General features: G+C 56.4%; 2 protein-coding genes across 13 annotated transcripts in view; one reads left to right on the top strand and one right to left on the bottom strand.

The window, feature by feature from the left end:
* Positions 1-6,641, top strand: part of CYTH3 (cytohesin 3) — a 53,775-nt gene extending 47,134 nt beyond the window's left edge. Inside the window, exons 7-14 of one of the 2 annotated variants that reach the window (XR_009453142.1) lie at positions 249-361; positions 494-642; positions 860-971; positions 2,335-2,411; positions 2,497-2,568; positions 2,696-2,850; positions 3,990-5,000; positions 5,035-6,641. Coding sequence is in view for 1 of the 2 variants with exons in the window: in XM_059699304.1 (XP_059555287.1) it covers positions 249-361; positions 494-642; positions 860-971; positions 2,335-2,411; positions 2,497-2,568; positions 2,696-2,850; positions 3,990-4,062 (751 nt within the window). In the remaining variant the exon portion in view is untranslated. Of the gene's footprint in view, positions 1-248; positions 362-493; positions 643-859; positions 972-2,334; positions 2,412-2,496; positions 2,569-2,695; positions 2,851-3,989 lie in introns of both variants that reach the window. The other variant, XM_059699304.1, reaches the window with a different exon arrangement.
* Positions 6,642-6,824: 183 nt separating this feature from the next.
* The window catches only part of USP42 (ubiquitin specific peptidase 42), a 36,779-nt gene continuing 24,972 nt past the window's right edge, over positions 6,825-18,631 (bottom strand). For 8 of the 11 annotated variants that reach the window (XM_059699294.1, XM_059699297.1, XM_059699293.1 and 5 more), the window contains 4 exons: positions 15,420-16,139; positions 15,236-15,330; positions 12,114-13,601; positions 8,789-10,826 (listed from right to left, as the gene is read on the bottom strand). In XM_059699294.1, the coding sequence (XP_059555277.1) occupies positions 10,493-10,826; positions 12,114-13,601; positions 15,236-15,330; positions 15,420-16,139 (2,637 nt within the window). In that variant the 3' untranslated portion in view covers positions 8,789-10,492. The other 3 variants (XM_059699301.1, XM_059699300.1, XR_009453141.1) reach the window with 3 other exon arrangements.

The following is an 18,631-nucleotide window of genomic DNA, read 5'->3' as shown; positions in this document are numbered from 1 at the left end:
CAGGGTCTTGACTGGGGCGGGTGTCAGTGGGTGGTGAGGCCGGAACCCAGGCGGCTCGGTGGGTCCTCGGGCTCTGCCGTCCTCCCTACCCATCCCGCCCAAGGGAGGGGCCCTGCACTGTGGGGGCGCTGTAGGCACTGAGGCCCAGAGGGCGCTGTCCCCCCCCAACCCCACGCCACAGGTCCTCCTGGCCAGTGGGGAGGCCAGGACTGGACCCTGACGGCCGTTCTGGCCTCGTTTCTCTCCAGGCAGTTCCTGTGGAGCTTCCGGCTCCCCGGGGAGGCCCAGAAAATCGACCGCATGATGGAGGCGTTCGCGTCCCGCTACTGCCTATGCAACCCCGGCGTCTTCCAGTCCACAGGTCAGTGATGGTCGGCGGCGTGTGTGCCGTGGGGCCACCCCCAGGCCGCTCTCCCACACGCGGTGGCCTCTGACATAGCACCCAGACCAGCCTCCCGGCCCCGCCGCTGAGCCCCGCCCTCTGACCTCGCAGACACGTGCTACGTGCTGTCCTTCGCCATCATCATGCTCAACACCAGCCTGCACAACCACAACGTGCGGGACAAGCCCACGGCCGAGCGCTTCGTCACCATGAACCGAGGCATCAACGAGGGCGGGGACCTGCCCGAGGAGCTGCTGAGGGTGAGCCCGCGAGCCCCGTCCTCCCCGCCGTGCGCGTGGCCTCGGTCCTCAGGAGGGTCCCCGTGAGCGTGGGCGGCACCAGCCCACTGGCCTGGAAGCATCTCTAGCGCGTCCCTCGCCGCCCCGTCCACTGGGCTGGCCGCTGCCCCGTCCCCGGGGCCGGCCGGCTGGGAAGGACAGGCCTCCGCTGAACCGGGCGCCGCTGCTGTCCTGGCAGAACTTGTACGAGAGCATCAAGAACGAGCCCTTCAAGATCCCGGAGGACGACGGCAACGACCTGACCCACACGTTCTTCAACCCCGACCGCGAGGGCTGGCTGCTGAAGCTGGGTGAGTGGGGCTGAGAGGGGCCTGAGGCAGCTGCATGGGGGGGGGGGGGGGGGCAAGAGCCCAGCCCAGGGTCAGAGAGATCGGGGGTGGGGGTGGGGGGGGAGAGCTGGCTCTGGGCTGAGGAGCAGCTGGAGCAAAGGCCCTGGGGCCCAATTTGGGAGCTGGGGTGGGCCCAAGGTCCTTGGAGGGAGCAGCAAGAATCTTGGGGAGGCACGTGGTCAGACCCTTGGGACAGGGACCGGAGGGCGGGGGCAGCCTGTCAGGGAGAAGGGGAGACCCAGCCAGACCTGCCTTCACAGCATGGCCTAGGCCCTCCCCAGGCCTGGCCTCAGGAGAACAGATGTCCCATCAGTGAGGGTCCCCGAGGGCTCTCCAAGGTCTACCCACGGACACCAAATTCCAGCTGTTGGGGCTCCCTCCTGAAGCCGCCTCCCCCTGGACCTCTGCAACCTCAGCCCCGAGATGACCAGGGGGCGGGCCAGTGTCCCCCATGTCCCCCATGCCCCCACGCCTCCGTGCAGGGATGGCCCCGTGCCTCAGCCCGATGGCCCGCACCCGCTTGCACGTGTGCTGTGGGGAAGGGGCCGCGCCCCCGAGGACCATGGTCGCCTCGGGAGCCACGGGGCAGGACGAGCCGCTCCTCCCTCTGCCCGTGGTCGCGTGTCAGCTCCCACACCTGCGCTTTTCTCGTCATTGTGTGTAAGCTTGTCAGGAGCAGGGGCTGGAATGTGAAGCCAGTTTTCTCTGCTGAATACTTAAGGGTGAAAAACATTTCTCTTCCATAGAGAAAGGCGTAGACACAGATGAGCTGTGTGTGTGTGTTTACGTGCGTGTCCCAGATCTTGTTAAGAGATTGATTCAATCTCACAATTCCCTGGGCCGAGGAATAATTGGTTTTGATGGATCCCAGGGCCGCGCAGAGCTCGGTCATGTGACCAGAGCCCTGATGGAAGGGATTGAGCCCTGGGCGGATGGCCCGCTGCCATCGGTGTCATTTCCACGTGGGGAAATTAAGCCCATTCATCACAACTGATTTCCAGGAGGCGCATTGGGAAAGCAATTGAGTTGTCTGGGTGCCCAGGGGGCTGAGAGGGCAGCGGCAGCCAGGGTGGGGTGCCCATGGGACCCAGCAAAGCACCAGGCCGCGCGCCCACGTGTCGCCAGGTGGGCAGAAGCCGTCCGAATGGCCCAGGCCACACGGCTGGTCAGGACGCGGCTGAGTGTTGGACAGACGGTTGTGCGTTTTCACAAGGAAGGAAACAAAACCACGCTTGGCTCCTGGTGGCCCTCTGACGACGGTCGCCTGGGCAGGTCCGGGCCAGGCTCCTGCCGGCGCGGCTCTGCTCACGGCCTCTGCTTGCAGGCGGGCGCGTCAAGACCTGGAAGCGGCGATGGTTCATCCTCACGGACAACTGCCTCTATTACTTCGAGTACACGACGGTAAGCGCGGGCGGCGGCCGGCCCCCTCCCTCGGCGGCAGGGCCCCGGCAGCCCGTGAGGCTGGCTGCGTGCTCCTCTCTCGCAGGATAAGGAGCCGCGGGGGATCATCCCACTGGAGAACCTCAGCATCCGGGAGGTGGAGGACCCCCGGAAGCCCGTAAGCTGCCTTGCTCCTGCCCCCGTCTGTCCCACTGCCCACTCCGGCGCGCCCGCGCTGGCCGCTGGGGGGGGGCACAATATGACCACCTCCCTGACCCTCCTGACGGTCCCGCTCTGTCCCCCAGAACTGTTTCGAGCTTTATAACCCAAGCCACAAGGGGCAGGTCATCAAAGCCTGCAAGACGGAGGCGGACGGCCGGGTGGTGGAGGGCAACCACGTGGTGTACCGCATCTCGGCGCCCAGCCCGGAGGAGAAGGAGGAGTGGATGAAATCCATCAGGTGAGGGGCCCGGGCCGCGGGCCAGGCTCGGGCTGTCAGTTCAGTGTGGCTATCGGTAAAAGCCTGTGAGTCTTAGGATCGCAGGACGCCCGTCAGTGACCGTCAGAAAGCTTTGAAAGGATGCAGAGATCTTACTTAAAAGACCCGGAAATGACACAGCTGACGTGGGGCCACCCCACGAGCTGGTGGGGCAGGGCGTGGGGATAGTGTCACACGGGCCTGGGAGCTGCTTTTATTGGGGCGAGGGTGGGAGCTTAGAGTTTTGAGGGTTCACTCTTTATTGGTGAAAATTAAAACTCTCGTACGAGTGGGAATTCAAAGCGCAGGAGGAGAAAACAAACAAGTAGCCTAAATGGTCGTCTCCTGAAATCGAGATCTCTGACACGCAGGAGCACGGGGTGGCCTGGCCGAGTCTGGCTGCCGCATTGTCCTTGGGGTGGGTGGCGGCCTTGTTGTCACAGTGAGTCAGGCCTTGTGTTATGAGTTAGAGGCGCAGACGGCGGGGCTGACAGCACAGGCTCCAGGCCAGCACGGATCTGCTGCAGGCACCTCTGCACTTGGAGGCGTGTGTGTGTGTGTGTACATGTGTGCACGGGTCTGCTATGGGCACCTCTGCACCTGGAGGTGTGTGTGTTTGTGTGTGTGTGTGTGTGTGTGTGTGTACACATGTGCACGGGTCTGCTGTGGGCACCTCTGCACCTGGAGGCGTGTGTGTGTGTGTGTGTACATGTGTGCATGGGTCTGCTATGGGCACCTCTGCACCTGGAGGTGTGTGTGTTTGTGTGTGTGTATGTGTGTGTGTGTGTGTGTGTACACATGTGCACGGGTCTGCTGTGGGCACCTCTGCACCTGGAGGTGTGTGTGTGTGTGTGTGTGTGTGTGTGTACACGTGTGCACGGGTCTGCTGCGGGCACCTCTGCACTTGGAGGTGTGTGTGTGTGTGTGTGTGTGTGTACACGTGTGCACGGGTCTGCTGCGGGCACCTCTGCACTTGGAGGTGTGTGTGTGTGTGTGTGTGTGTGTGTGTACACGTGTGCACGGGTCTGCTACGGGCACCTCTGCACTCAGAGGCGCACCTGTCTGGTGGGAGAGCCCGCGGTGGAGGGGGCGCACCTGACGGCGTGTTTCCATGTCCCCAGAGCGAGCATCAGCAGGGACCCTTTCTACGACATGCTGGCCACGCGGAAAAGGAGGATTGCCAATAAAAAGTAGCTTTCCTCGCCGGAACAGGTAAAAAGTAAAACCAAAACCCCACAGCAGAGGGGCCGGGCGAGGCAGCCCAGGAAGCAGTGCGCCAGCGCGGCCTGCGGGCCCCGAAGCCTCACGCGCCTCTGGTGAGCGACACCGGGCGTTCCCCTCCCGCCAACCTTGGCCTCGTGGCCGTGTCCACTCGTCCTCCTGCGGTTCCTGTGGCAGCAGCGCCTGGGAGTTGAGCCGCGACCATCCACGCAGCGGACTTGGGCGCGAGGTCTGCCACGGAACCTCGCTCCTCCAGTCGCCACAAATGCTCATTCGTGATGGTGTTCACTGTTCTAGAAGCTTCTGTTTTATATCAAAACAGGAAAGAAAAGCTACCACTTTTTTATTCAGATTTTTTTTCTCAGATATATAGGACTCTAGCTTTTATATGCCTTTTTATATTCTGAAATTATGGAAGATACTTACTGATAGTATTTTTAGAATGGCAGCTATAAACGTAACTCCCGCCACAAGTATGTACGGTGCACTGAACAGAAGTGATGTAGACACTATATATGCAGCAGCCGGGCGGGCACTGCACGGGGGGCGCCCTCATCCCTCCTGGGACAGGGAGGGTACGATTCCCCCGGGACCCCTCGGCTCAGGCCTGGTGGCCCCCCAGACACTTCCTAAAAAGGCCAATCAGTACCGCTGATGATTGGGGGCATTTGTCCCATAACTGGAGCCCCAGCACAGACCTGTGTGGAACCAGATGAGACTGCCTGTGTGGGACGCCCACAAGCCTGTTTCATCGGTTCCACTGAACACGGGGCTGGTTCAGCCTGCGGCCACTGCCTTCGCTATTGAGAACCTTCGTGCAGAAAGGACGCTTGTGTTCCTGATCTGACCGTTGACCAGGTTCCTCAATAGGATCGAAGGCATGGAAGTAACGAGAAACACGCTCACTGCACGTGGCGGAGCTCTCCTGTCCCGTCACGCGGGGAGAGCGGGCTGCGGGGCGATGTGGCGCTTAGGGTTTCCTGTCAACAGTACAGCCCCAGGTGCACGCTGTGGGGCACCTCGCAGGCCCAGGACCGGGTGCTAGCCGGGCCCCAGCACATCCCAGACCGACCGTGGCGCACAGGGCTGGAGCCGTGCTGGCTCTCCGGGACACGCCTTTCTTTTCCTTGGGGCTTCGTTCCCATCGCCAGGACGGCCTTGTCCACGGGGCTGTTCTGGTGGTGGGTCCCTTCCCCCACCAGCTCCTCTCCCTGCCCGTCCGCTTGGGCACACCCTGAACTTGCACCCTTTAGAGGTCTTCCCCCTGTGAAAGCCCAGCCCCAGGAGGAGAAGCCGACTGACCTATGCACGGACGTGGAGATCCGACGGCAGGAGGAACTTCCTGAGCGTGGCCTTGCTGAGACTGGGTGGCCGTGGGCCTGGGCCTGGAGCTGCTGATCTTGACGTAGCTTTAAGTCACACTAGACTAGAAAGGGCTGAGCCCACGGTCCTCCGACATGCATCAGACTGGCTTTTCTGGCTTATCCCCAAGCTCTTCAGCTTTGTTATTGTACCGATACCTCAAATCCGAAGCTTTAGTTTTTGAGAAAGGCAAGTCTTCGTTCTCAAAATGCCCGGCTGCTGCATGTGCAACTCTGGCCTCCACACACAGACGCGGCAGCGCCACCCCCGGGCTGGCCCCATGCCCAGGACTGCCCACTCCGTCAGTCCCCACGCGTGGATGTTGTCCTGTGACCCAGGTCGGACCCTGGGGAGACGGGCTTTCTGTCTCTCGGGTGTGGCCTCAGTGGGGCTGGGCAAAGTGGACGGGAAACCTGGAGGGATGTCTCTCTGGCGCCTGAGGGGGCTCGGTGCAGAGAGCCATGGTGCCCACGCTGTGTGCTTGCCTCAGCCACGGCAACCACCCCGTGCCGGGTGTCGTGGTGACAGATTAACCTAACAGGCACTAAGCCATCACCCCGAGCCCTCAGGCAGGCCTGGTCTGAAAAACCCACCGGACGCAGAGCTGGCGGCCCGGTGTCTGGGCCGATACGATCATGTTCGTCCCCCCCAACCCCCGCTCAGTGCTTAATTATTATCCCCACCCTGGCCAAAGACATGCTCCCTGAGACCCAGGGCAGGCGGCAAGGGGCGCTGGGCAGATGCAGCAGCCCCCCAGCCCACAGCCTCTGTTGGCAGAGACCCAGACAAGCAAGCGTCCTCAGGATCACAGGACATTTTGAGCAGTTTAACGTGGTACCAAACTGAGTCCAGACAGAAGCTATTTCTAGGTGAAGCGATGCCTATTTTTCAAGTTAAGATGCACAGACCTACGTAGATGCACTTTGCCGAAAAGTTAGGTCTGGTGTAGACCAGAAGCCACACGTGATTTCTTGTTTTCTTAGAAGACATTTCTATTTACAGTAAATACCCTTAGTATGTAAATAATGTACATATATGTTGACTCCTGGGGTGTTTATTCAATGTATATACTCCCACAATTTGCATGAAGAAATATCGTACATCAGTATTTTGTTGTAAATAGTAAAACTGGAGGGGGTGTGGCTGTCAAATACTATGTTCACGGAATAAAAGGCAATGCATTGTTACAAGACTGCCTAAGACTGGGTTCTTTGAAACAGATTGCTGGGGCCAGCAACCCCGCCCCCCACCCCCATTTGCACCTCCCGCCCTGAGCTTTGGCAGTTTTTAAAAAGTAAAGGCAACAGGAAGAAGTCATACGACGTGTCCGTAAGCAAATGGGGCAAACAGCAGTAAAAAAGAAGACACAAATGTTTAATTTGCTGCCATTTATATACTATATAAATTTTACATGCTGTATATTTACAGTGGGGCAAGTGCTTTTTTAATCTTTAAAAAAACAAAGATCAAACTTTAGACATCTCTGAACAACACAAACTGTATAAACCATACAGATTATTCAGATACAAACTGTATTAAATACAGTTGTCCCCACGCCGTCTCCTGATGCAGGACCAGTGGATTATACGTGTATCACAGTTTGATAGCATATCCGTATTAAAAATAAAATCACAGTATGATTTCGTCTGTAACTAGAAACTTTTCAGGGACCAAGCTGATAACTCAGACTCCAATATCATAGTCAAGACAAAGAGAAACTGTATAAAAAGTGTTATGTAATAAAAAACGTACTGTAGGCTTTACAAATAATGTCTGGATTATACATTCATAATGTAAATACTCATCATAACTGGTAAGTTGATTGGAATAGTTCCACAAAGTTCAAAAACAGAACTTGTCTATAAAATACACCTTCCAATCTTGAATAAACTGAAACATGAAGCACGTTCGTTTCTAGTATCAGACATTACAGAAAACACTGCTCTCGAGTCAGCTGAGAGCTCGTGGAGCTTAAATAGTCTTTAAATTAAATATGCACACTGTCAGCTGTTTGTACGTGAACAATCCCAGGGTCCCGGCTGGCCTTGCACCGGAGGTCTGATTGGAGGAGCATTACATGGAATTCGAGAGATCAACCTGAGTCTGTGATTAAGCAGCATTGAGATGTTCTAGTCCAGGGCGTCACTTTTAATGTGATTTATATACATGTATTTTACAATGCTCAGCAGTTGTAGAAAGTGTTCGTCCATTTGGAATAAGGGTAATTAAGAAAAGGTAAAAACTAAAAAAGAAGTTCTCCATGGTAAAATCTGTACAGTATTTACTAAAGAAGCACCACGCAGATCTGAACAAAGTTATTTTCTATGTTTATAATGGAAGCTGGGTTGGGGATGGCTTCTGTTGGACATGTTGAATCTGAAAGACAAGAGGCAGGAAGCTGGAGCAGAGGGTCTAAGGAGCCCGCAGGCCTCGCTGCGGCACACGCCGCACCAGGACTATCTGTGGACTCGCTGCAGCCCGGGTCTCGGGGAAACTCTTCCTTACCGCACTGCCTGCCTTTCTGAATGGCTGTAAAGGGATTGGGCAGCTCAGCACGAGGGCGCCATCTGCTGGGCATGGACTGTGCCCACCGAACCCCAGCTGGCTAATCCATCTCAACCCCTGAAGCCCTTAGCTAGGCTCAGCCTTCCCCAGGACACTGGTAAGTCATGTGGACTAACTGCACGTTAACCTGTGGACACATCACTGAAGTGTGTGTTTAAGTCCCTCTTGCTGACCAGAGTTAGACATTTGGGCAAAATGGCTGCCTCTCCCCTTTCCCGCAGCAAGGGCAGGTGCGAGACACGAGTCCGTCTCCCACATCAGCTGCGTCGCACTGACCAGGTTTGGATCTGCTCTAAAACACCTAAACCTCATTCAAATCAAGCAAACCCTTTTGTCGAAAATGGGGGGTGGGGCCAGACGCCTCTGATTTGTGGGTGTTCTGGCCCTGGTGTGTGTGGAGGATGGAGATTCCAGGGCCCCTCTCAGGCATCCAGGAGGTCTGGGTGGAGGAGGCTGGATTTTCCATCTCTCCAAACGTTTCCCTATTATTCTGACGCTTTAAATACCCTCATTTCCTTACGAGGGAGGAAGGAGGATTGGAGTGTCCCCGAGCCAGGATACTGACGAGGAGGGAGTGTTAAGCACAGTGCCAGCCTGGAGGACAGGGTCAGCTGCCCTTGCAGGGGAGCCTCCCGCACCTGTCCCCCACACCCGTGTCCCAAACTCTGTCCCCACAGTGCCTCTGCCAACAGTCACGGGTAGACAGACGTGAAAACAGCTTACCATAACTAGTGAATTCTTTGTTTGAGGCCAAGCTTTCAGTCACCTAGAACGCAAGCAAAGGTTAAGAGACAGTTTAATGGTCTCATGGTGTCTGGTCCTGTGCCGGGTGCACAGCAGGCTCACAGCTCCGCGGGAAAGAACGCCACACCGGGCCCAGGGTGCTCAGGGTGTGCGGAGGGGGCCCTTTCTCCGGGGGTTCGGGAAGACAGTCGCCGCGGGGAGAAGCCGGGAAGCCACGCACGCCCGTGGACATGGTCCGTCGGCCTTGTCACATGAGGAGGGGCAGGCTTTACACCAGAGACAGCGAGTCTGAAGGACAGGTCAGCAGTCAAGGCACCAGGACAGAGGACACGTGTCCCGACAGTTGACGGGGATGCTTGAAGGCCAGATGACTGGCCCTTCCTGAGGGGACAGGCAGGGACAGTGCCGGGGCTGCTCAGAGTGGAGGTGCTGGATCGGGGACAGGGCCACCGGCCACCCTGGGACACGAGCCTGACGGCAGCCCCTGCAGACAGAGCAGCTGCCCACGCCACCAGCGAGGTGGGCACTCGGCCTCCCCGCCCTCCAGAGCCCTGGGCGGCCCCACCCCCTGCGGAGTCTGGCAACAGTGCGCGCTGCCTGGGACCCATGCACACAGCCCCTCCCTGCGCGAGGGAGAGGGACTTCCCCCGACACTGACATGTTCACGGGAAACCAATCTGGAGACACATATTAATCCCTTAAAAACAGCAAATGCCACTTCAGCTCCACTTTCTTGCTGCCGAGGGCTGCCAGCTCCCACCGCACGCCCTCCCGATGGAACCCGCCATGCCTCGCGGTGCTGTCCTCGCCAACACGGGCCCAGGTGCCCTCCTAGCCAACCTTCACAGGCTGGCCGCCCCCCACAGGTCACCTCGGCCGAGCCCAGGACACCGTCAGGAACCCAAAGGCCTCTGGGCAACCAGGGTGACAGGCACAGAAGGACACCTCGGGGTCCAGGGCGGTCAGCAAACTCTCCACAAAAGGCCGTAAAAGCTGGGCTGTGTTCCACTGCACTCTACACACCGACATTTCAATTTCATATACTTTTCATGGGAAATGAAATCTTCTTTGGACTTTTCCAACCACTTGAGATGTTGAAGCCATTCTAACTGGCTGGCCCTGCCCCGGGCTGCGGTGCGGGCCGCTCTGGGGCACCGCCTACATCATGCTTTCTCGCAGGCTCCGTGCTGCTCGCCAGGGCGAAGGTCACTGGCACAGAGGAGAGGGGGCAGCTTTAAGTGCAATTAGCCACAGAAAGGACCACACCATTACAGGGGCAGGGCTGTGCAGAGCAGACAGGACGGGACACCCAGAGTGATCCACTCCCCAGGAGCCAGAGCCCCGCACGACAGGTGTGACAGCTGACGTCCCTAATGTACCAAGTCATCAAACTGACTCCTAGGTTATGCTCAGGACGCCCGAGGTCTAAGGATTCCGGAGAGAAGAATATAAAAATGGTCTGAAAAGGAAAGTTCTGGCCCTTCCCGAGGAAAATGGTACCTGGAGCGCTAAATTCCAGGTGTGTATCAGGTTCTGTGAGGCCTGGTCCATGTAACCGGGGCTCCCCAAAATGCTAAGGGGGCCATGCTCCATGCCGCCCTCTCGGGTGAGGGGTGGAGAAAGCGGGTGGGAGGGGCTCCTGCTGAAGCGCGTCCCCACCCCCACCCCCCCCCACCCCCGCCATTGGGCCTTCCTCCCAGGTGTCAATCCCCTTTTCTAAAAAGACCAGCTCCTACATTCTTAAGTCCAAGTATCTCCTCTTACCCTGGCCACACTCAGACAGATGACCCCTGTCATCTCTGCTGTCCATCCTTAAACGTTTTGTTTTCTCGCAGAAAGGTCCAGCGCCTTCCAGAGGCAGGCCGTCGGTGAGGGGGGGGCTGCCGTCGGCTCTCCGGAAGCGGTCAAGAGCCTCAGAGCTGGCGGCCTTAGCTAAGTGCAGTCCTGAGTCTCGCCCACAGTCCTCCGATTTCCTTGAGTGTCTCTTCTTTTTCTTCTTCTTCTTCCTGTGTCTGTGGAGGTCAGCATCTGAGCATGCTGCCGAGAGATCCGAGTCCTGCTGATGCCTGCGGGAGAATAAGCCAGAACTCAAACCACCACCAAGCAGCCACCTCGAAGAGAGCCGGGCTTGGCTTTTCCACCCACACTGTGGACACTCATGATGCAAATGCAGGTAAAATTTTTGTCTGATTTAAAATGCATTGTTAGGATCTCTTAAAGTCCAGGCCATAAATAACCCACTGAAAAACACCTCCCACCGCTGCCGTTAGCTTTGCTCAGGCCCTAAGGCAGTGATGGCGAACCTTTTGGGCTCGGCATGTCAGCATTTTGAAAAACCCTAACTTAACTCTGGTGCCGTGTCACATATAGAAATAATTTTTTGATATTTGCAACCATAGTAAAACAAAGACATATTTTTGATATTTATTTTATATATTTAAATGCCATCTAACAAAAAAAAATCAACCAAAAAAATGAGTTCGCATGTCACCTCTGACAAGCGTGTCCTAGGTTCGCCATCACAGCCCTAAGGTGTTCGGCCAAAATCCCAGCGGCAGGACCGACCGAGCTGCTTCTCCTGAACCTGGTGGCTGAGGGAGAAGCCCTCCTGCAGGTGCCAGCCACATGGGGTGCCGGCGAGCCCCTTGCCCCCAGGAACCACTATTTACCAAGGGCTCATGGTATTGTTTTCCCAAGGTTGCAATTCTAAGGATGTCAAAGGTATACAGTATAAGATGTGTGAGTAATTCTGTTTGTGCTCACTCATTTCATCACAGATAAGTCATTTCCAGGACACTCACTGGCCAATTTAGCTTTTTCAAAATACAAAAAACGTATTTCCCAGTTAGATTTCAAATTGAGAAATGGAGACAGAGAAACAGACAAAAACAAAGGCAACAAAAGATGCATCTCAGATCCCACTTAGGGCGGGAAGTGTCAATGCCACTGCGGCCTCCCGTTCTGTCACCTGGCAGCCAGGAGGTTGAAGGAAGTATGAACAGACGTGACAATAAGTACATCCGACCAGGAAGGGTGCTAGCACCAGCGGTGAAGGCAAAGCCCTCGAGCCTTCCCGTCCAGCTCGTCGCATGCTCACTCCTAAGGCGTAAGCATTCACATGGGGATATTTGAAAAATGAGGTTTGTTGGCATTTTATGATCCTGTAAGGTAAGATACAGCTTTAAAGCAGAGCTAAATTTTAGAAATCTGTAAAAACCATGAAATCTCAGAATCCACAGATGAGGAATACAAATCAGACCACCACGCCCCGCCCCACCTGTCGCTGAGCAGGTTGGAGACAGCGGAGCCGAGGCCGGTGACCCCACCACAGCCGAGCGCAGCCACGCCCTCACCTGGAGTCTCGCTCTCGGTGTTTGTCTTTGGATTTCTTTTTCTTCTTTGACTTTTTGTGCTTCTTCACTTTAGGTTCTTCTAAAGGGTCCCTCTGTACGCTTCTCCAGGCTTTCTTTTCTACGTGGGTGTCACCACGTTCTATACTATCGTACCTCCGTTTGTGTGACTTCACATTTTCGTGGTCGTGAAAGCGATCAGCGAGGTGACAGCTGCTGCCTTCAGGTGCAAGTGCAATCTTCTCGGCGGACTTCTCAGGGTGGGGCGGCAGGGCGTGGGGGGGGGCCGCCCGGGGGCCGCTCAAGTGGCGCCGTTCCCTGTCTTTGGCACCCAGCTCGTAGCCCTTCCTGCTTTTATAGTCCTTGTAGGGCCGGCCGCCGTACTGACCCGCACGGTCATAGTCGCGGTCCCCGTGCAAAGGCCTCCACTCCCACGCCTCCCTGGCCGCGTACGGGGCGTACCTGTCGTGGTAATACCTGCATCTGTCCCACCTCGCTCTGTCCAGGTAGTGCTTCTCCCGGCCCCAGGAGTGCTCGCTCTCCGAGTGGTGGTACCTGCTCCAGTCGTGGTCGGACCCGCCCCTGCTCCGGGGGTGGTGGTGGCGGTGCCGGGCCAGGCCGCGGTGCTCGCAGGCGTGGTGCGGGCCCCCGCTGCAGTGCTCGGGCCGGCGCCCCTGCAGGGTGCGCTCGCGCGTGTAGGAGTGCCGCCGCCGGCGGTAGTGGTCCTCGGTCTGGCTCCTGCTGTCCCGCGCGTGCTCCCCGCTGGACGAGCGGTCCCTCCGGGTGCGATAGTGTCCTCGGTCCACCTTGCGGAGGCTGCTGATCTTCTCCTTCACCGGAGACCGGGCCTGGCCTTTCTGCCCAGCCTTGTCTTCACGTGGCTCCCCGGGGCTCTGCTCGGGAGCCCCACCCTCTTCTGAATGGTTTTCCGTGACTTTGTCCAACTGAGAAGAGGGCGGCTCGTCTGTAGGCGCCCCTGAGATTTTAGAAACATCTGAGACTTTAGAAACGTCTTCCGCATCCGTGCACTGGTCTCGGCTGCTGTGGACGGAGGGCCTCTGCTCGCCGTCACCCTCGGGACATGCCGCGGGGCTCGGGCTCAGCCTCCCCGTGGTGTCCCCTGCTGCCAAGTCCGGGGGACTCTCTGCTAACGTCCCTGGTGTATCCTGGGATGCTCTGCTCTCCTCCCCTGTTCCATTCCCGGGGTCGCACAGTTTAGAGAGGTGGTCGTCCCCAGCGGTGTTCTTGTTGGCGCTACAAAGGTGGTTGACGCTGGGCACGGACTCCTCGGGTTGTGCTGAAATGCTCTCAGGGGCCTGTTCTCTGGTAGCTGTAGATTGGATGCCGGGGTCCGGGAGCGGCGAAGCCTCCTTCAGTTGGCTGCTAAGACCCGTGGCCGTCTCCAGTTCCTCCCGGGAGTCAGGAGTGGGGCTGCCGGGCTCCAGTCCTGCCTCAGGATGCTCTGTCTGGCTCCCGTCTGTTCCAGGTGCACTGCAGCCCGACCAAAACAAATAACAAATTAGTCATTCGCCAGATTGCTTTACGGGTTACTGTCACTGGCTCACAGGGACAAACACTTCAAAACAGCCATTTACTAAGTATTTTATGCCTTTAACATATCTGGTTGAAACCCAATAGTGAACTTACCGTTTTCTGAAACGTCAAATTGTCTTTCCCTCGTTAAGTAAAAATATGAAATGTTCTATCAAGCCCATCTCCTATCCATCCTCTAGCAACAACAATGCTGAGGTTCTAGGCTGCTTCTGTTCCCAGGGACACTCGCCTCCTTCACAACTAAGTCTGAACGTCCAACCGGTCAGATGACAGGGGAGGCTCAACTGTTCCTCTGGACCCCTCTCCACCCAACAGGGCCGGGCTGCTGCAATGACTCAGAATTGCTGAGGGATCACTGGGCTTTGGGAAACGAGCTCTGCCCTTGGTCGCCGGGGAGCTTCTGATGGATGTGAGGCTAATGAAAGCTGCCAAGAGACCATCAGAACCCGACAGGGGCCCCACTTTTCGCAGGAAGGTGTCTGGGAGAGGGTATACAGACGAGGTCACTACACGTTTTCTAGAGCGTGGCAGTGAGATTCTCAAGTCAGCACGTGGCGCAACACACCCGGTTACGCCCCATGCGCGGCCTGGCTCACGCAGTGAGCTGTGGTCACTCCCATGCACATACGTGTGCGGACACGCTGAGCTAGACTAGGGAGGCAACAGAGGGACCTGTATGCCCGTGATCGAGTGCTCACGCTGCTCCATCTTCCAGGGAGCCCAGAGCTGGGCGTTTCCTGCCTCCAGGATTGACTCCATTCCACTCGGCTCAGCCAGCCTTCCCTGCAGTGGCCAGTGAGGCAGCACTGCCAGGACCATTGGGAAAATGGGGTGCATTTCTGGGTTGTCACAATGAAGGGGAGCCCCGCTGGCACTAGCAGGCAGGGGAGAGGCAGGCAGGCCCACGGAACAGGCGAGTGCCCTGTGACGGGCAGCCCCAGGGAAACGAGCTTTTCCAGGAACACAGCTAGCGGGTCTGAACGCCACTTAAGCTGCCCGCCCCGAGGACTCATTTCCCTGGTGGTGGCTGCGTGTGGCGCGGGGCTCCGACCTCAGGCCGCACTGGAAGCTGTCACATCGCAGCAAACCCGGCCCGCTGCGTTGCTGCCTCGCGTAGTGCAGGCTCGCCTGGCTGCCACGTGCTGCAATACAACTGCTACGCATTCCTTTCCTCCTACTCCCATTACATTTAGGTCAATATCCTGGTTTTTTTAAATGACAGTGTGGAAGCGGGACTACCTTTTCCATAAATGTGGTTTCAGAATTCTGGAGGGGGCAAGACCAAACCTGTGCTACCGACAGCTGAGAACCACGGCCCTGTCCCGGGGGGAGGACGTGGGCGGGCTAGGTGCCCAGCAGCAGTGTGCTGACGACAGCCCTGAGGAGAAGACACGCTAACTGAGGGCAAGCTTTCCTGGACTATCAGCTGATACATTTTTTCTTTACTTTTTACAAAAGCAAATGAACAAATGCCATAGATCATTCAAGTCATCCCAGGAGTCAAGACATGCACAGAGTTAAACCAGTGACAGGCCCAGGACACCGCGGGGATTTCCTCCTGAGTTAGTTACCTTGTCTCATCCGTCGAGCCTTTCCCTTTGTGGCCGAGCTTGAAAGTCTCTAGGATTCTGTCTTCCGGGAGAGGTGGCAAAGGAGCGGGCATCAACTACAATAAAAAACAAAGATGCTCCAACTCTGGTCGCTACTACCCACCTCCTGAAGTCTAGCCAGCGACCCCCGCCCAACCCCACTCACCTTTCCAGGGAGACCATTTGCCTTAGAAAAGGGGTTTTCTGAGTGTAGGTCAGGCTGGACTTGGCAGCTGGCACCATCGAAGGCCAGACCGTTCTCTTCCGGGTCACTGTCTGTGCTGGCACTAGCACCATTGAGAGTCACAGGTTCTCGAGGCTCGTGCTGAGCGGCCTCGTCCGCCTCAGCATCCAGGGCGGAGGAGTGCGAGCTCTCGGCCGTGCCCAGGCCGTTCTCCCTGCTGAGGCCCTTGGCCTCCTCGTCAGACTCTTCCGATGACTCGGCGCCGTAGGGGACCAGCACGCTGGAGCTCAGCTTGGACTTGCCGTTCATCACTGGCTTGGAGCAGGACTCACTCGGGGCCGTCGGCTTTGTGACTTTACTGGGAGCTGACGTGGTGGGGGCACTCGAGGCAGACTGTATTGCAGAAGAAGCGGTAATGGTAGAAGAGGGAACGGGCTTGGTAGGGTTCTCCAAACAATTGCTGTGAAGGTTAGGCTGAGACTGACCTTGGCGAACAGGTAACTTGTTGTGAATACTGATGGTGATTTTTTGTTTCTTGGGATGCTCCGGGATAACTGAGGCCCTGTTAACTGACCAGTTTTGAACAGAAGTTGAAGCGTTAACAGCACCAGCCCTGCTGACACTGGAATTTCCGTTAGGACTCGACACGGAGCTGCTGGGCGTTTCTTTCAAGGGTCCGGTCCCATTCAAGTGCGGCGGGTTCTGGAAGCAAGAAGACCACAGCCCTGGTGAGCATTCCGGAGAGTCACCGGCAGAGAACCCACTCTGGCTACAGACCCTTTCCAGGGGGTCTTTTTCTTTTTATAAATTACAAGCTTTACACACCTAGAAACACCCCCTCTCCTCACCCACTCCTACCTGCACAAACCTTTCACAGGTCATCGTTTTCTGATAATTAAGCAACAAACAGCGACAACTGTTTTTGCCCAGAAAACATGGCCCAGACCATACTCTTTCTGCTCCAATCGGGCAGAGTGAACAGGCCCCTTTAAGCAGTTCTCCTTGGTTTTCTTGGAAGCCCAGAGCTGTCCAAGCAGAAGGAAGTGCCAGCCAGCAGGGAACGGCCATTGGCCATGGTAGCTAGGGAGCTGGTCACGTGGGCAGACAGAGAAGAGTGCCTTCAGGCACCACTGGCCCGCCCATCCCCTCCCCCAACAATATCTCTGAATCCCAAATTCCAACTACTGCTGCTACACCCCAGAGGCTGCAAACTGGAGGTCATGGGTGAAATCTCGTTCACAGATGAATTCTGTTTGGCCTTCACAATGTTTTCTTAAATATCTGAATTAGTTCCTATCTTAACATTGAAAGGTTTCATGGGGTGGGGGTGGCGGGGGGAGACTCTTGAAAAATCAGTAGCAGCCACCGCTCAGCACAGGGCATGTGCTCTCCTGACATCACCCTCACGACGAGTCCAATTCAGGAGCCCGCTGCCTGCCCAGCTCCCAGAGCCCTTAGAGGCGTAACTCCTGCCATAATCCACACACTGCCACGCCCACAGGACACAGCACACAACTGGCCAATCTGCTGGTTCAAAACCAAAGGAACTCAAACTGAAAGGCTGTGAACACACTACAGCACAGAGGACAGGGATATTCCAACATGTGGACAAGCCGTCCCGACCTCACACGGAAGTCTACCAAAAGGTGGGCCTCGGTTCCCCAAAGCGTCTCAAGGCCCAGGCCTGTCATCAGTTCTCCCCAAGAGGCCACCTGGAAGTGTGGCCACACCCAGCTGGACACAGAAAGCGCCCCACTCGTGAAAGGGCTGAGCAGACATAATGAAAGTGTCCTGTCGGTTCGGGGCCACTTGCCTGCAGTCCAGCATTAATACGGGTCCCCAAGTATTTCATCAAGTGAATGGAAGTCCAGCGCGAGAGCTAAACTCTCCAGCGTTTAAATACCCTTGTACCCGGGATCTGCTTCTTCACCATTACATCCACACTCTGCGATGTGCTGTGCACTTGGAATATGTTATAATGAACCAGTGGCCCGGTGCACGGATTCATGCACATTGAAAGGAAATTAGAAGATTCATGTGGTAATTACGTTACTGCAAAAAATTACATGTCAAAATAGTACATATAATATAGTATTATAAAATTAAAACACGCGTGCAATTGGCACCAGCGAGAGCTTTATATGTATCGTGCATGCGCCAGTCAACACTGATTTCTAAACGAGAGGCCCGGTGCACGAAATTCATACATGGGTGCGGTCCCTAGGCCTGGTCGGTGATCAAAGTGCGAGCATCTGGCATGGAAGGGCAGGTCCCAGCTGATCTCTGGGCCCTGGGCAGCACCTGGGTCCCCGCGTGCCCCTCTCCACCTGAGTTACGGCACCTGAGTCCGCACGCGGAGATGCAGTGAGCACAGCCAGATTCCACAGGCCCGGGTGCAGCGTGGGCCTCTGGTCCGCCCAGCGATGCCACCCAGAAGACAGGTGGGCAGCACACTCTCTCCTGGCCGGCCTCGCAGACTGGCTCCTACGCGAACCCACAGGGAGCCCGACCAGCCCCTGTGGTCCTGGCGTCTGTGGCCCGGCTCAACTGGAAGAGGCTGCCCTGGTACAGGGCAGGCTCCTCACAGGCACCCAGCACCTGAGCATGGGGGCTTCCCTGGCACACAAGCCCTGGCATCCCAGGGGAGGGTACTAGGGGGAGTAAAAGCGAGCTTGGCGGACACCCCACATTCTCACCGCACCTCTGTCCCCATTTCCCCTGCCCCCAGGTAGCCAGCGAGAGGTCACAGCATGTCTCCGCCTGCCATGTTCCGTGCCACCCATTGGTGATTAGCGCACATCATAGTGAGCTGTCGAACTCCGTCTCCTGGTTGAACCACCCAAGGGGACAATTTGCATATTGGGCTTTTATTATATAGGATATAATAAATCCTATTATATCATATGTACTGGCCTGTCGGTGAATAAATCGCGATGTGGTTCATGTTGAATGTCAACAAAAACAACCAAATTCACGATCGACAATGACAGATCAAAACACATGCGTGCGATTTGCACCAGTGAAAGCTTTAGATGTATCACACATGCACAAGTCAATGTTTATTTTTAAATTGCCAGTGCACATCATATGTACCGGCTGGTCGGTGGGACGTCAGACAGACGGATGGTCGGTCACTTAGCCTTTTATATAAATAGATGGCTTGAATATACTATTTTGACAAGAAATTCATTTGC

The sequence above is a fragment of the Myotis daubentonii genome, chromosome 5, assembly GCF_963259705.1.
Source record: "Myotis daubentonii chromosome 5, mMyoDau2.1, whole genome shotgun sequence".
In the NCBI taxonomy this organism is placed as follows: domain Eukaryota; kingdom Metazoa; phylum Chordata; class Mammalia; order Chiroptera; family Vespertilionidae; genus Myotis; species Myotis daubentonii.
The sequence above is the reverse complement of the archived record's forward strand: the minus strand, read 5'-3'. Positions and strand labels throughout refer to the sequence as shown.